Raw genomic sequence first — 17,677 nt, 5'->3', positions numbered from 1 at the left:
AAATTGTTTTTATATCAAAAATGATTGGAAAAGCAATTTAGAGATGCATTTCTAGGTTTGGGGAAGGAAAATTAGAATTCTTGTGAGCTGTATCCTGATGAAAAAGACCCACTCTTAGTTAAACGGATTATTATTTAGAATCTTATTATCCACATCAATGTTGATATCTATAATCTTTTTTAAAAGTTTTAAGTTTAGGCTTCAAAAAAGAACATTTCCATAAAAAAGGATTGTATATTTATACTAGAATCTACATTTCATACTACTTGTTTCAAGCATATAATAGATTCTACACATTTCCAGTTCTTTTGTTCAGAATATTTTTCTTTTTTTTAATCTCTTGCTTCGTTATTTCTAGGTTTCCTATAGTTCTTGTGGATTTATTGATCATTATTCTATCTGATGTAGATTTCAGTTTTTCAAAAGAAGAGGGGTGGGGGGAGACTGCCTCTTTTCAGTTAGTCAACAAGCATTTATTGTTTAATACTGTCTCAGGCAGTCAAGTTGGGTGGAAACTTAGAAGAAGTGACATAGTTAAAAGTTGATTATATGCTTTTCTTTGTCATTTAATGAACTGTGACACTTTTAGAATGTACTTGAATGAATTATAATTGTTTTAAATCCTCCTTTTTTTAGTCTGATCTTGTGGATCAAAGTATATTTAATTTTATCCCAGAAGGGGAACATTCAGAAGTTTATAAAATATTGTCTACTCATCTGCTGGAAAGTGATTCATTAACACCAGAATATTTAAAATGTAAGTGGTGGATCGTAATTTTTTTCTATTTAAAAAGGATTCAGACAAATATTATAGTTGTGTCAGTGACATTTTTCTGTACTTTTTCCACCTTTATAATACAAATAATTTGATGTTTCTTAGATTATATTGAATCCAATAATTGTTTTCTAAATTACATTATAAAGTGACAAGAAGGAAGTCATCAGTAACATTTAAGAGGGCATTTTTAGTAGAGTGATGAGTGTGGAAATCACATTATATTGGGTTAAGGGAGAAATGGAAGACTAAAAAGTGAAAAAAACAGGAAGGGACAAGTTCAAGGAATTTGACATCAAAATGAATGCATTTGTATGGTAGCTAGAAGGGGGAGGGAGGGAGGGCCAACTGTATATTTAAAAGTATATTTTAATTAGTAATGCATGTTATGCCTTTCAGCAAAAAATCAACTTGAATTTGGTTGCCATATGCTCCGAGGAACAATAGATCCAAAAGAACCACCCACTTATGAATTTGTGAAGTTTATAGGAAATTTCAAATCTTTGAACAATGGTAAGTTCTTAGAGGAGGCTTTTTATATGGGAATGTTTAATTTGATATTAAAGGATTTATACTTTATAAATTTATAGTGGCTAACCTCAGCCTAAGCTTTACTGCTATTTATGAATCCTGTCATTCTTATTTACTTGCTGTTCTCATTGCCCACAATGACCATTTCCAAGCTTTTCCTCTTTCTTCTCCATACTCCTAACTCCACACTTAGAGATGACATAAAATTCTCCTTCCATGAGTCATTTGAGGATACCTGACCTGACATTTCTCAATTTCCTAAAAATCATACCATTTTCAGCAATTCCTCATTTTATTCTGATGCCAGAGAGAAAGAGGTATACATATTTCTCACTAAGATGTACTTCTATGCCAAGATCTTAGTCCTAGTCTTTTCACCTCCTCTAGGACCTTCCTCTAGAAATTGTTCCCTTTATTTCAGGTATCTTCCTCTTCCTCTACTGACTCTGTTACACTTTCCTTCAAGTATATTCCCTCCAAAACTTAACTTTTAAGCCCTTATATGTTCTTCAGATAAAATCCCATCTTTCTCTCCATTATCAAACTTCAAAAAGTTTTATCTAAACCTCTACTTCTCATAACACCTGTCTTGCTTGTGTGGCTTTGGTCAAGTTATTTAACCACTTTGGTCCTCAGATTTTCATCTGTAAAATGAAATTATTTCCAAGGTCTCTTTTAGCTTTAAATGTATAATCCTCACCCTCTTATATTCTGACTTCCAAATTGGATCTTTGCCTCACCCCAGATATTTTACTAAAACTTTTTTTACAGGTCACTGATGACTGCTGGTTCACCAGTCTAATAGCTTTTTTTCTTTTCTCATCATCCTTCAACTCTGTAGCATTTCATATTGTTGACCATCACCTTCTTCTGGATGTTCTTTTCTGTCATATATTCAGATATAGCATATTCTGGCTTGGCAATTTCATTGATTCTTCTGGATTCAACTATCAACAACATCCAAAAAACTCCCGAAACTTTTTTCTCCTACTGACCTGCTTCTCTATCTGTTTATATGATATATCTCCTTCAGAGTGCCAGTAGCACCATAATCAATCCAGTTATTTTTATTCTCCCCCAACCTGCTTCTTCCTATAAATTTACTATTTTTTACAGTGACACCAAATCCCAGGTTTTAAAACCTTTATGTTTCAAATCACCTCTCTCTCTCTTTATACATATACACATATATATAAAATCTCCTAATGGATTTTCTCCTCTATCAGCATGCTTCCTATCTCAACCTGTTTTTCATATAAGTTCCTTATTTATCTTATATAGTTATAGAATTCTTGCTCAGAAATCTTTGGCACCTTCTCCTGCTTACCAAATGAAATTTAGCCACTATATACCAGGATAAAATCTAAATGAAAACTTGATGTAGAAATTAAGGGTAACAACATGAACAAATTAGAGGAATACAAAAAATGTTTACCTGCCAGACTTATGGATAAAGGAAGAATTTATGACCAAACAAGACATGGAGAACATAATGAAAAGTGAAATGGATAATTTTGATTACATTAAATTTAAAAGTTTGTACGAACAAAACCAATGCAACCAAGATTAGAAGGGAAACAACAAATTTGAGGGAAAATTTTATTGCAAATGGCTTTAAGAAAGTCTTAATTTTTCAAATATATAGAGAACTGAGACAAATTTATAAGAATGTAAAGCATTCCTCAATTGAAAAATTGTCAAAGTATACGAGTAGGCAGTTCTCAGATGAAGAAATTAAAACTATAGTCATATGAAAAAATGCTTCAAGTCACTATTAGAGAAATGCAAATTTAAAAACTCTGATACCACTTCACACTTATCAAATTGGCTAACATGACCAAAAAATAAAATGGCAAATGTTGGAGGAGATGTGGAAAAACTGGGACGCTAATACACTGTTGGTGGAACTGTGAACTAATATAACCATTCAAGAGGGCAATAGGGAAGCATTCCTAAAGATTCCTAAAACTATGTATACCCTTTGATCCAGCAATACCACAACTGTGTCTTTATCTCAAAGAGATCAGAGTTAAAGGGAAAGGAACTACCTGTACTTTGGTATTTTTATCAGCTCTTTTTGTAGTGGCAAAGAATTGGAAACTGAGAGGTTACACATCACTTGGAGAATGAATGAAGAAGTTATGGTATATAGTTGTAATGAAATACAATTGTGCCATAACAAATAATAAACAGGATGAGTTCAGAAAAACCTGGAAAGACTTATGTGAACTGATGCAAAATGAAGTGAGCAGAACCAGGGGAACAATATATATACAGGAACAGAAATATTATATAATAATCAACTGCGAAGGACTAAACCATTATCAGCTAAGTGAGTTCTTATGATATTCACAAGGGACCCATGATGAAGAATGCCACAGCCAAAACAACTGTTGGAGTCTGATTGTAGTGTAAACCTCAAAATTCCTTAGACTTATAAATGTTGGAAATTTCACCATTGGGATATTTCATACTTGGAAAATTTCTTACTGATAGTCTATTGGAATGGGAACCCCATTGGCATGGGAGGTTCCTTCTCTTCCCTTCTTCAGATTACTTTAGGACAGAAACCTTTTGCTGAACAATGGAAAGGACTTTGACCTATGCTTAAGCATAGAACAGGAATTTCTTTGAATCATGATTGATTTTAGAATTGATACAATGGAGATACTTGGAATAAATCTCCACCCTATTCAGTCCTAACAGGATTGAGTAAGGGCTGCAGCCTAGATCAAAGATTTAATCATTTGAAAATATGACCTTCAACAGACATGTGCAAAAGCCAGAAACCTCTGGGCGGTCCTGGGTTAAGCGAGAGCCTCCATTGGCACAGGGAAATTGATGAACAGTGATTGGTAGATGGGAGAACTGAGAGGAGGAACTTGGATGGTTTCCTTAAAGATAGGAGGGTCTGGAGACTTGAGAGAGTTGAGGAGTTTGGTCGGGGTGATTGCGGTGGACTCTCGGGGAAGCCTGCTCTGAAGGAAGCTGAAGGTGGGGCCCTCTGAGACTGTTTCTCCATTTTGGTCACGTGAGTGATAGGGACTGATCTCTTTTCTTTGCCCCAGCTATCTAAGGGCTTGGGCCTTTTGACCCAGCCTAAACAGAAGGGGTATTTAAGCCCTATTCCCTTCTCTCCCTTTTTCTTTCTCTCTATCTCTAATAATGATTCCCTTGTTACATTGGTCCCTTCGTGGTCGCCACAATGTAACAAGGGAATCATTTTAAAAGACTGATATATATTAATTAAGGTCGCCAAGGAATTCAGCTATGTAATTCCTAAATGAAAACTCAAGTTTGCAGTCAATCTTTTATGGAGTTTAATTACAATAGGAGTAAGAAAGGAATTAGAGATAGAGAGAGAGAAAAAGGGAGAGAAGGGAAATAGGGCTTAAATACCCCTTCTGTTTAGGCTGGGCCAAAAGGCCCAAGCCCTTAGATAGCTGGGGCAAAGAAAAGAGATCAGTCCCTATCACTCACGTGACCAAAATGGAGAAACAGTCTCAGAGGGCCCCACCTTCAGCTTCCTTCAGAGCAGGCTTCCCCGAGAGTCCACCGCAATCACCCCGACCAAACTCCTCAACTCTCTCAAGTCTCCAGACCCTCCTATCTTTAAGGAAACCATCCAAGTTCCTCCTCTCAGTTCTCCCATCTACCAATCACTGTTCATCAATTTCCCTGTGCCAATGGAGGCTCTCGCTTAACCCAGGACCGCCCAGAGGTTTCTGGCTTTTGCACATGTCTGTTGAAGGTCATATTTTCAAATGATTAAATCTTTGATCTAGGCTGCAGCCCTTACTCAATCCTGTTAGGACTGAATAGGGTGGAGATTTATTCCAAGTATCTCCATTGTATCAATTCTAAAATCAATCATGATTCAAAGAAATTCCTGTTCTATGCTTAAGCATAGGTCAAAGTCCTTTCCATTGTTCAGCAAAAGGTTTCTGTCCTAAAGTAATCTGAAGAAGGGAAGAGAAGGAACCTCCCATGCCAATGGGGTTCCCATTCCAATAGACTATCAGTAAGAAATTTTCCAAGTATGAAATATCCCAATGGTGAAATTTCCAACATTTATAAGTCTAAGGAATTTTGAGGTTTACAGTAGATCAAAGCATGCCATCTTCTACTGTACTTCCCTTATAAGTTCTTTATTGTATGTGTGGTATTGTAAATCTTGAAATCTCTCAGACTTGTGAATGTTAAAAATTTCCCCATCGGGGAATTCTTAATTGGAACAAATTCCCTACTGAGAAACATTCCCCATTTTGATGTGAGAACTCGCCAGGATCAGAAATGGGAGGACCTCTACTCCAACTATACTTAAGACTGCTTTAGGGGAGAAAACTCCTTGCTATGGGAGGACCCCTACTCTACCCTTACTTAAGACTGCCTTAGGAGAGAAAACTCCTTGCTAAACAATGAAAGTACTTGGACCCATGCTTATAATAAAGCAAGGAGTTCTTTGAGCCAGGCCTGTTTTTAGAATTGATACAATGGGATGCTAGGTACCTAAAAGGGTCGGGCAAGTTTTTTCTTGATGAGATTAGTCGACTCAGCTGTGTTTTCTCTCATTCAGGCTTACTGAGGAGATTGGTCGACACATCAGCATTTTTTCTGATTCAGACTTACTGAGGAGATTGGTCGACTTAGCAGGAATTTAGATGGGCAGTCCTTTGGAAAGCGTCTACAGTAATTGGTAGATGTAGGGACTTAGGGGAGGTGACATGGGAGAAAAACCCCTATATAAGAAAAAGCAGAATCTCTTGAGGGGAGATCCTTTTGGAGGAATTCCTTTTGGAGGATCTCTGATGAGGACCGCTTGGGAAGAATCTCTTGAGAGAGGCTCTGGAGAAGGGAAGCTCTTGGAGGACAATCTCTAAGGAGGTCTCGCTGGAGCTCCTCTAAGGGGACTCTGTCCCTCTGGAGGCTCTGGAGAGAGGCCTTTTGGAACAGTCTCTGGCTGGAAGATCTCTCTGGTGATGTCAGCTGAGATGGAGCTGGCCTGGTGTCACTAGAATCCTTGTTTAGGCAGACCTTGTGGTGAGTGTTAAAAGACTGATTGACTGATTCTCTCTCTTAAGACTCAGGTCTAGGCCATATTGGCTTGAGGCCCTTCATAATTATTCCTTTCCTACTCTTTCTCTCTTTCTCTAATTCCTCATTATATTATTAATTAAAAATCTCTATAAAACCCAGTTGACTTGGGTATTTGAATAATTGGGAATATTTCCCTGGCGACCACCTTATATTTGATTTACAAACCAAGACACATATTTTCTGCGGTCAAATTTACTCACCCTCTGTTATATCTATCACAATTTATATCTTCCACTGTTTTAATCACTACAGTTTAAGACCTCAACCATTTTAAATCTAACAGTATATGACTTCTATCACAGCATGAGTAATATAGAAATGTGTATTCTATGAAAAAAACTAGCATAACCTTTATCAGACTGTTTTCTGCCTGGGATAGGGACCAGAAGAAAGAGAGGGAGAAAATCCAAATCCTAAAATGTCAGAAAAAAATTATTAAGAATTGTTTCTACAGGTGACTGAAAAAAAATAAATAGGTAAAATCTTAAAAAATATTTAAAGAAAATTTAACCTCTTTTTTGCCAGTCATTCAAGGCCTTCTACAAGCAGATATCACACCTACTTTTCCATCCTTACCTTATGCTTCCCTTTATATGCTTAATGCTCCAGGTTATTTTGACTTCTATTCCCTACCCCATTTCTCCATCTCTGTTGCTTTGCTTAGGCTGACCCTGTGTCTGGAATGTCTTTCTCTTCAACTTCTTCCCCTGGTGAAGTCCTGTGCCTCCTTTAAAACTCAGTTCAAATTACCCTTGCTTCATCAAGTCTCCCTCTGATCAGTCTGGAAATGACCTTTTTCTTCTCAGACCTACTACATCTATATTAAGAGAGATATTTTATAGTAGCTTGTAGTTATCTATATATTAATTATTCCTGTAATAGGCTGTCAACTCTGGGAAGAAAGGATCTAGGCCATAGAAACTTATAACCTTTAGCACCTATCACTGTGCTCATCTTAAAGCAGATGGCTAGTAAATGTTTAATTGAATGGCATTGACAAAGAGAATAGAAATTTAAAATAGATGAAATAACTGCTGATGTTTTTTTTTTCTTTGTCATTCATTCAGTATCCAGTTCATCACACAATGGTTTTGAAGGAACCATACAACGATCCCATAGGCCTTCATATGAAGATAGAATTTGTTTTGTAGCTACTGTTAGGTTAGCTACACCTCAGTTCATTAAGGTATGTTTAGAATTTTGCTTCCCACATAGCATATGATTTCAGCCTGTCATTTGAACTATCTGCATTATTTTCTATTTCTAGAATAATAAAAACTGACTGAAATCCATTGAAGTCTGGAAATCATGAATTGTTGAGTATGTGTAATCATAATATTTTCTTAGCAGCTAGTTGCTTAAACCTTATCATTATTATTATTATTATTTGGTTATATCATTTTTCCAGTTATGATCATTTGTCTTTATATGGCGTTTTAATGCTTCTAAAATTTTATCCTTACAACAGCCTTGTGAATGAATTAATACAAAGAATATCCCATTTCACAACTGAGGAAGCTCAGGCTCTGAGGTTAAATGATTTTCCCTAGGGCCCAAGGGCACTGGGATAACCAATATATGGGTACTGGGTGAAACTCCTTGTCTAGTTGGCCTTTTACTATACCATAGTTGTTGCTTTAAATCATTGTGGCAAACCATGTATACTTTAATTACATGTTGTTACTTACTAGTGTCTGCATTTTTAGAATACCATGATATTTTTATAACAATCTAGTTAGTTCTTAGCCCTGGTGAGGAGGAGCCATAGTCTGCATAATCTTGAAGAGATGATTTTTAAAATATTAACTATATTTTGAAATGCCAACAATAACTTATTTGCTATGAATTTACCTTCTCATTTTATTAATGAATTATTTCTTACTTTATTAGTAAGTTGAATTCACATTCATAGGAAATAAAACAACTAAAAGTGAGAAGATGAACTTGACATATTCTAGAAGAAAGGTGAAGCTGGAACCAGGATTTAAGTTCTAGGAATATAGGATCTGTATGATTGGGGGTAAATCAAATCAGAACTTTTCAGACCTCGGGTTTCTCACTTATAAAATAAGAGGTTGGACTTTGGCTGTTAACAAAAGTCCTTCCAACCCTGAAATTATATGATCTTGTTTGTCTCAGACAATTTATAATAGAAAGTCCAAATGTTGATTATTGACAGTTTATTCTACCTGTGATTTGATAGGAGCTCACCAAAGCATCCATGAGTATAAATGTTTCCTTCAGAAACTAATAGCTTAATTTACCAGTAAAATTACTTTCTCCTTTCTTTTCCTTCCTCTAATTCTTAACGATGGATGCCTAAGTCTTTCAAATCTATACCTTGTCTTGTTCTATATCTCCCAAGAAATTGTGGTAGTAGTTGATAAGTATCAGAGTCACAACTGACCTTGCTATCATTCCCCCAAAACTAATTTGGTGGCAATTCTTGTTGCCAGAAGACCCTTCCATTCATTTTCTTCTCCCAGGGCCTAGGAGTAGTAATGGCCATGGGCTTCTGGGATTTGTCCTTATTATTCTCTTTGATAACCTAAACCATATAGATGGATAAAGGACTTTAACACTTAATGGAGATATTTAGTAGCTTTTCCTACTTAGGCCACATAACCTGTTCAGTGCTGCTTCTCCATATGCTACAAAATTGTACTGATCTCTGAACATGTACTTTTCACGTCATATTGTAAGTCCTCCATAAAGTCCACCAAGTGTTCACTTTCATCTCGTTCCTTTAATTTCTAAGAGCTAACACTAGACCATTCCACTGTTATCTCTTATTCTCAATATATGCCTTTAATGAGGTCTTTTACTCCATTTTTCATACCTATGTCAGCATTAGAAATATATTTTAGTCCCCTCACAATCTGCCAGGATTACCTTTGTCCTAAAACTTTTTTAAAATGTTCATTTATCATACAATGCCATCTAGTGTTTTTATGATAATGTATAAGATCAAGATCATTCTGAATTACTCAGAAAAACATTTCTAAATTATGATCCATCTTTTTTTTCTTCTTATTTATAGGAAATGTGCACTGTTGAAGAGCCCAATGAAGAGTTCACATCTAGGCATAGTTTAGAATGGAAGTTTCTCTTCCTAGATCACAGGTAGTCCTTTGAAAATTTTTAGGACAATAGATATTATATTTTTTTCAAATTGCTGTGGTTTCAAAAGCTATTTATACTTAACTAATCAGAATCTACTTCAGAATTTTTACTCTTTTTCCAAAAAGTATATGCTAATAGATTTTATTAGCTAAATGGTTTTGTCAAAATAAGATAATATTACTGTTTGTTTGTTTTCTTTTTAATGCATAATCTAGGGCACCTCCCATAATAGGATATTTGCCATTTGAAGTTCTGGGGACATCAGGGTATGATTATTATCATGTGGATGACCTAGAAAATTTGGCAAAATGCCATGAGCATTGTAAGTAGATGTTAATATTTCACTGCATTCATAACTATTTTCTCAACAGTTGAAATCCTGCCTTAATAAAAGAGGATATGCTTACTAGTTTTTAGTATCTGAGTAAAATTTCACTGCATATTTATATGTTCATTGAGATAGCAAATAAGGGCCATAAATAATAAAGTTCATTTTCAGTTATTGTATATTAAGTGGCACATCATAATGAATCCCTCTAATAGTTTGTAAGTTCCACCCTTCGGATGAAACTAAGAAAATTCCTTTGGAAATTGAATTGATTTTTTAGGCTACTTAGTACTGTCATGAAATACAGATTTATGAAGGCATACAATATCCACTGAGATCCATCTATAAACATATTTTCTTTGCTTATGATTTTTTAAAATAATGTATTAACATTTTTATTTTTAAAAAATGATCTATTGAGCTATCATCTGACTTCAATTTTAAAAACTAAATTTTATGTTTAAGTCTTCACTTCCCTATGCTGATTGAATAGAACTTTCTAAAAAAAAACAGATTAAATGGTGTCTATCACAAAACTCATATAGAAAATTTTGTTTAGTGAAGCAGTTTTAGGAATAAATAAAATATTATTTATTTTGGGATGTTTAGTTTTGGTCAGGGACTGCCTGCCATGAGAAAACCTATTAATATTTACAGTGGCTTTCACTTCTCAGTTTGGTTTGATTAGCAGAAATCCACAATGTGCTTGGTTAGCTAATTGTAAGTCAATTGTTTATATAAAACTGGACAAGGCTAGACCTCTTGCTGTGTGTATATATGAGTTCACACATTTATGTGTTTGTATGTATATGTTTATATAACTTTTGAAGTAAATTATTAATAGCAAAGTTAAGTTCTTTGGAAGGTACAGTAATTGCTTGAGTCACTAAACTACCTCTGGGAGTGGCTTGTTTTTTAATGAATCACTATAGAAGGCAAAGTCATTAGAAGTCGAATCTGCATATATTCTTTCAGAAAGTATAAGCTTATGGGCAAAATCTATTCCTAATAAGTGAAAATGTAAATCAAGGAAAAAATGTATGTGTGTGTGTGTGTGTTTTTTTTTTCTCCCCTAGTAATGCAATACGGGAAAGGCAAGTCCTGTTATTATAGGTTCCTGACAAAAGGGCAACAGTGGATTTGGCTTCAGACTCATTACTATATTACTTATCATCAGTGGAATTCAAGGCCAGAGTTTATTGTCTGTACGCACACTGTAGTAAGGTAATAGTTCTTTTGGAGAGTCTGAGTTAATGGTTAATAATGAATTTAGTAACATATTGTTAATCAAAATGAAATAAAATGAGTTTATGGTTTTTAAGTCACCAATATTAGTAAACTTGAAGGAGTAATATAAAATATTTTAAAAGTACAGTCCTTATAATTACATTTTATAATTTATGGCAGAAAGTATGACTATTAATATACATATATATATATATCAACTAAATTGCTTCTAGAAGAAAACTGGGGAAATTTTCAGTAATAACCTTCTCTTAATTTATCTACTATTAAATTAGTAATAATTTCATTAATCTGTAAAAACTTTGAATTATATAAAAGAAGTACAGTTTTTGAAAAGGGAGTAAAAACTATAAAGGTGGATTTGATGTTATGTAGTACAAAGAAAAAGTTATAGAAAAAGTTCACAAATGACCAAGTGAAGACCAAAAATAAATGTTTTAAGTGAGCAAAATTCACTATTATGTATCCTTACATTTTTGTCTCTTTTCTTTAGTTATGCAGAAGTTAGGGCTGAAAGACGAAGAGAACTTGGTATCAAAGAATCTCTTCCTGAGATCGCGGCTGATAAAGTATGTTTCTTATCATTTACAAAAAATCAAAATAGTTTTATTAAGTAGAGTGATTTATGAAATATCATTTTAAATTAAAATTATTTAACTTTTATGTTCCTCAATTTTCTTGTTTGTAAAATGAAAATGGTTTGGTGTGAGAAGATTGAAATAACAGATCTTAACTCAGAGAAAGAGATGCAATTTTTGCATTTGGGAATGGCAGGACTGTTGTCATCTATGATCTATTGAAATTTGGTGAAAATGTGTTGGGAATCATGGGTATAAGAAGATAATATTATTAAATTATATTTTCTTATACACTTACTAGTTATGTGACTCTGGTCAAGTAACAATTTCTGTTTACCTCATTTTCATCAACTGTAAAATAGATATATTGACAATGATAATGATCTTTGAAGAGGATCAAATGAGATAATTGTAAAAACTGCTTAGCATAGAACCCATAACATAGTTCTCTTTTCTTTCCCCTTTTCCCTTCCTTAAGCAAGGGTATTCAGAATGTTTGATGAAAACATTTATGTCATGGGGGGGAATTATCTTAAAAGGAGGTCCTTTTAATATGGGAATGTCCATGCATCCTCCCATGTCACTTCTTTCTCAGAGAAGATAGTGATATGGCATTGAAGTTGTTTCTCCAGATGTGAGGAATATATATGATTCCTGCAAAGGATCTCTTTGATTTGACTGCCTTCTTTCTTTTCTAGCTTCATTTTTCATGCTTTCTATATTCCCCTCTGAGGTTGTTTGTCCCTTCACATCATTGATACTTGGACACCGCAGTTTGTGTGTGTGTGTGTGTGTGTGTGCTTAGGGGAGAATGATTATAGGATAAAGGAAAGAATCTGGTAACATTAACATAAATGTGATAAATTTTTAACAATTTTTCAGGTAATAGGATTTGGAACTGAAAGTACACTAATCCAATGCCCATATTTTATGTTGTCTCCTACTTTGGGTGCAACCCTTTAACTTAAGTGCAAGGTATACTGGGATCCTATACTCCTAAAACTATAGCTTAAAAACTTCCACTAGCATCCTTACCTTTAAGAGACATTTTACTGAGATGAGATTGTAAGAATAGTAGTAATGAAACTTTCCCTTCATAAATCTGGAGATGGCTTTCCATGAATATATACAACATCATCAGGAAAAGAGGGCATATACATAGGTGATACTAATGAAGAACATAGACTTAGGGAACACTTGTACCCAACATGACCCTCATTTCTTGCACTGCAGATCCCTGATGTCCTTTCCCTACTCGTGGTGTCCCTTTTGCTCCCTCCTACTAGCTCTGCCAAGCAGGCCAATCAGTTGCACTCCATCGGCTTAGCCTGATGCCCAGTTTGATTCCTGACTTCCAAAGCTAATGCCCTTTTCTATATTTAATTGTATCTCCTCTCTGTTGTCATGAATGTCACTCCTCCAGCTAACTCCTTCCTAAACTCTTTGTTTAGAGTATATGCCCTGCTTTTTAAAAGGACTACAGAGATACCCTTTAGTCAGCTGATAGTTTCCTTCTAATTTCATCAAGTTTTACTGAATATTTTAAAACCTCTTAAAGAAATTATGAAGTAGAAATCTATTTTCACTTCATTTAAGACCTGAACACCTCATTGTCTGTTATTTTCCCCATTGTTTTCTATGATTATATCAACTAGCAATTGGGAAAAACAATTGAAGGACTGCATCCTGATCTACTTTCTTTCTCCCCTCCCCACCATACATATTAATAAGGAAGCTGAGGCCTAGTGCCTTGATCAACATCTGCTGAGTGATCTTGGATGTTGTGATAGAGACATGAGAGAGAGTTTTTGCAGGACTTGTGGACCAAGATGCAAGAATGCAAGAGCCCGGATTCCAATGGAATGTCCCCAGGAGGGGCAGTTGGGGTTTTGCTGGCCACACTCTGAGAGGAGAAATCTTGGCTTTTGGATTTTGTCTCTGACTGGGGCACACACTCTCTCCCTGGAGGTTTGAAGGTGGCTGAGAGACTGTTGTGAGGCTGACTTGGCCTTTGGTCTTTGTTTTTGGCTCCGAGCAGTTGAAGCTAACCAGGTCAGAAGCTTTTGAGTTGGTGGTCTATAAGAGAGTTGATCTGGCCAAGAAAAAAACTTAGAGACTTTGAACTTTGTTTCTATCTGGTTTTAAGCTGAGAGACCTTACTGATTTTTTTGTGAAGAAGAAAGATCTTGAAAAGCCATTGACCTCCATCTTTCCAACTGTTTAAGAGTCACACATGTGACTCCCCAAACCCTCAATTTATAGCATTTAGATTAGGGAAATTCCTCATCCCTCTTACCCCAGTTTCCCATCCTGTTATCCCAGTGAATCCCTTGACTGAGAAAGCAACTAGAGTTTCATTATAGTTCAACTCAGGAGGGAGGGAAGGAGCCAAAGGCTTCAAGAAAATTTAGGTGTGGGAGGCAAAAGGGAGAGGTTGGTTAAGGGAGGGAGTGAGGGAGGAAGGAGGTTAGGAAGTAGATTGATCCATCAGCAATCAGTAGGGATCAATAGGCAAACCCCAGAGTAAACCCCAGGGCAGTTCCTTATAAGCAATGTCCCCTGTGTACCAGCATCTCTGTGTGACAGCATCCCTGTACCCCAGCATTTCTATGTTCTATCTCCATTAAATAAGCAGCCTCAGGTTCCTGTAGCAGCCTCTCTAGTGTTACAAGGAAATCACTTTTAAAAGACTGATATATATTAATTTAAGATCGCCAAGGAATTCAGCTATGTAATTCCTAAATGAAAACTCAAGTCAGCCGTCAACCTTTTATAGAGTTTAATTACAGACAGGAGGAAGAAAGGAATTAGAGATAGAGAGAGAGAGGGAGAGAGAAAGGGGAGAGAAGGGAATAGGGCTTAAATACCCCTTCTGTTTAGGCTGGGCCAAAGGGCCCAAGCCCTTAGATAGCTGGGGCAAAGAAAAGAGATCAGTCCCTATTACTCAAGTGACCAAAATGGAGAAACAGTCTCAGAGGCCCCCACCTTCAGCTTCCTTCAGAGCAAGCTTCTCAGAGCACCTCTCCAACCACCCAGAGCCAAAACTCTCCAACCCCCCTCAGTCCTCAGACCCCTCTCTCTTTAAGGAAACCATCCAAGTTCCCTACCCTCAGTTCTCACATCTACCAATCACTGTCGATGTCTCCCCTGTGCCAATGGTGGCTCTAGTTTAACCCAGGACCGCCCAGAGGTCTTTGGCTTTGCACATGTCTGTTGGAGGTCATATTCTCAAATAATTAAATTTTGATCTATGCTGCAGTCCTTCCTAAATCCTGTTAGGACTGAGTGGGGTGGAAATTGTATTTTCCAAGACCTGATTCTGTCATTCCAAGTATCTCTATTGTATCAATTCTAAAATCAATCATGACTCAAAGAAATTCCTGTTCTGTGCTTAAGCATAGGTCAAAGCCCTTTCCATTGTTCAGCAAAAGGTTTCTGTCCTAAAGTAATCTTAAGAAGGGAGGAGGAGGAATCTCCCATGCCAATGGGGTTCACATTCCAATAGAGTTCCCATTCTCAATAGGAAATTTTTCAAGTATGAAATTTCCCAATGGTGAAATTTCCAACATTTATAAGTCTAAGAAATTTTAAGGTTTACACTAGTCATAGCCAACCAGAGAACAACAGTCATTGCTGCAGAAACAGTTCCCTTCAGTTCACTTCACCATTTCAAGAAGAAACAGTTTCTGTCAGTTTACATATTTTATTTCAATGTCTAGAAATGTTTGAGACAACTCCGTCATAATTTATAGTTCAAAGTCAGGCCAGTGCTGTTTTCTTTTCTCAATTTTATGAAAGAAAAATAAAAGGAATTTCTATGAAAGGAAATGAATTGTATGAATTGGTCTTGAATTACTTCTATAGCTCCAGTTCTATGGTTTCATAATATAATACTTCATATAGAAAACTTCCTTTTATTTGGCACCTACTTACTACTTTATTTGAAATACTACAAAATGCTGGAAAATAGATTAGATTCAAGATCTCTGTTCTCTCCTTAGAGAAAAGAAAAGAAAATTCTTTGTAACAAATATGCACCTAAACAAAGCAAATTCTCTCATTGATGTTACAGTATAAAGTGTTCTCTTTCTGTCATTTAAGTCTCTCCATATCTCTTTGAAATCATCTAAAGTTTTTAGATTTAATCATTCTGATTTCTTACATCACAAATAGTATTACACTACATTCACAACCACAATTTGTTCAGGCATTCCTCAATTGATGAGCATTCTTTTAATTCCCAGTCTTTTGCCACTGTAAAAAATACTATACATATAGGACCTTTTCTTTTCTCTTTTTTTAAAACTTCCTTTTCATATAGGTCTAACGGTATTATAGCTTAATCAAAGGGCATACATCATCTAGTGACATTTTGTTTATAATTCCAAATTGCTTTTCACAATTTTTGTACCCATTCATAAGTCCCTCAGCAGGGTATCAAAATACCTGTTTTACCCATAGCCCCTCCAATATTTACTATCTTCCTTTTTCATTACTTTTGTCAAAAGAGAAAAAGAAAACTATAATTCAATATCCTCAATGACTATTGAAAGAAAAAATTTAAATATAATATTAGCAAAGTGACTAAAACAACATATCATAAAGATTGATGCTATTACCAATTTGGATTTGTATCAGGAATACAGGATTAACATTATGAAATTATAAACTTAGTTATCCATATTAATAACAAAATCAATATAATCTTATGATTATGTTAATGGATATAAAAAGGCTTTTGATAAAACAGTGTCCATTTCTGCTAAAACACTAAAGAAAAATAAGAAAATTAAAAAATAAGAAAAATAATATATGCAACTTTCCTTAAAATGATAACTAGCATATATCTAAAGTTAAGAGCTGCCTTTATACATAACAGAAATAATCTAGACTCTTTTCCTATAAGATCAGGAATAAGGATGTGCATTATTATCTTTTCTCTTTGACATAGCACTTAGAAATGCTGGTTTTACTAACACAAGAGAATGAAATTCAGAGGATGTATATGTGTATGGGTAAAGAAGAAGCAAAATTTTTACTTTTTTAGATGATATGATGGTGTATTTAAGGAACCCCATTATAGTCAACTAAAAACTTACCTGAAAAAATAAATGACTTAAGCAATTTTTCAGGATATAAAATAAATCTGCACAAATCATCTGTATTTCTGTATAATGCCAGTAAAATTTGTCAGAAAGAGTCAGAGAAATTCCACTCAAAGTAACTACAGAAATAAAGAAAAACACAATAACCACAAAATGTATTAAGTACTTGGAAGTCTAGTATCAAGATCATGATCAAGATACACACATAAGATATCATATTCATATGTAAGAACTATGGAAATACAGCTGCAAATTATGAATTCTAGAAACACAGACTTAAATAATTGGAAGAATATTGTTCATGAAAAAGGGAAACCAATGTAGTAAAAACAACAATGCTACATAAATTAATTTACTTATTCAATGTAACACAATCTATCAAAGAACTAAAAATTAAATATGGAACTAAAAAAATAATGAAATTCATATGATGGCAACAAAAAGGTTAATAATCTCAATCTCAGTCTGGCTTCTGAGGAAAGGACTCATTGTCTGACACAGAATATTGAGAAAATTGAATAGCAGTATGTAAGAAATTAAATTTAGACAGCACCACTCTACACCTTTAACTATGAGAGTCTTCATTTGGATTCATGACCTAAATCGTAGAAATGTGAGAAAAATTATCAGATTGGCGGACAGAATAAAAATCCACTAACAAGGGCAGAGAAGATCGCAGAAGATAAAATTGATAATTATAATTACAGAAGATAAAAAATTTCTGTAGAAAGAAATCCACTACTGGTAGGAATAAAAGGGAAACAATTAACTGTGAAAAAAAATTTGAAAGAAATTTTTCTAATGGAGATTTTATTTCAAAGATATATGTTACTGATAAAATGTATAATAAGATCCATTCCCCAAATGATAAATGGTCTAAAGATATGAACTGGCA

The 17,677-nt window shown here is 34.9% G+C and overlaps 1 protein-coding gene across 21 annotated transcripts in view; it reads left to right on the top strand.

Moving 5' to 3' along the window:
- The window catches only part of CLOCK (clock circadian regulator), a 141,175-nt gene that overhangs the window by 96,280 nt on the left and 27,218 nt on the right, over positions 1-17,677 (top strand). For all 21 annotated transcript variants that reach the window (XR_008912874.1, XM_056802638.1, XM_056802634.1 and 18 more), the window contains 7 exons: positions 637-757; positions 1,175-1,288; positions 7,471-7,589; positions 9,444-9,526; positions 9,742-9,848; positions 10,931-11,078; positions 11,593-11,668. Coding sequence is in view for 20 of the 21 variants with exons in the window: in XM_056802638.1 (XP_056658616.1) it covers positions 637-757; positions 1,175-1,288; positions 7,471-7,589; positions 9,444-9,526; positions 9,742-9,848; positions 10,931-11,078; positions 11,593-11,668 (768 nt within the window). In the remaining variant the exon portion in view is untranslated. The remainder of the gene's footprint in view (positions 1-636; positions 758-1,174; positions 1,289-7,470; positions 7,590-9,443; positions 9,527-9,741; positions 9,849-10,930; positions 11,079-11,592; positions 11,669-17,677) is intronic.

The sequence above is a fragment of the Monodelphis domestica genome, chromosome 6 (genome assembly GCF_027887165.1).
Source record: "Monodelphis domestica isolate mMonDom1 chromosome 6, mMonDom1.pri, whole genome shotgun sequence".
NCBI lineage: Eukaryota > Metazoa > Chordata > Mammalia > Didelphimorphia > Didelphidae > Monodelphis > Monodelphis domestica.
The sequence above is the reverse complement of the archived record's forward strand: the minus strand, read 5'-3'. Positions and strand labels throughout refer to the sequence as shown.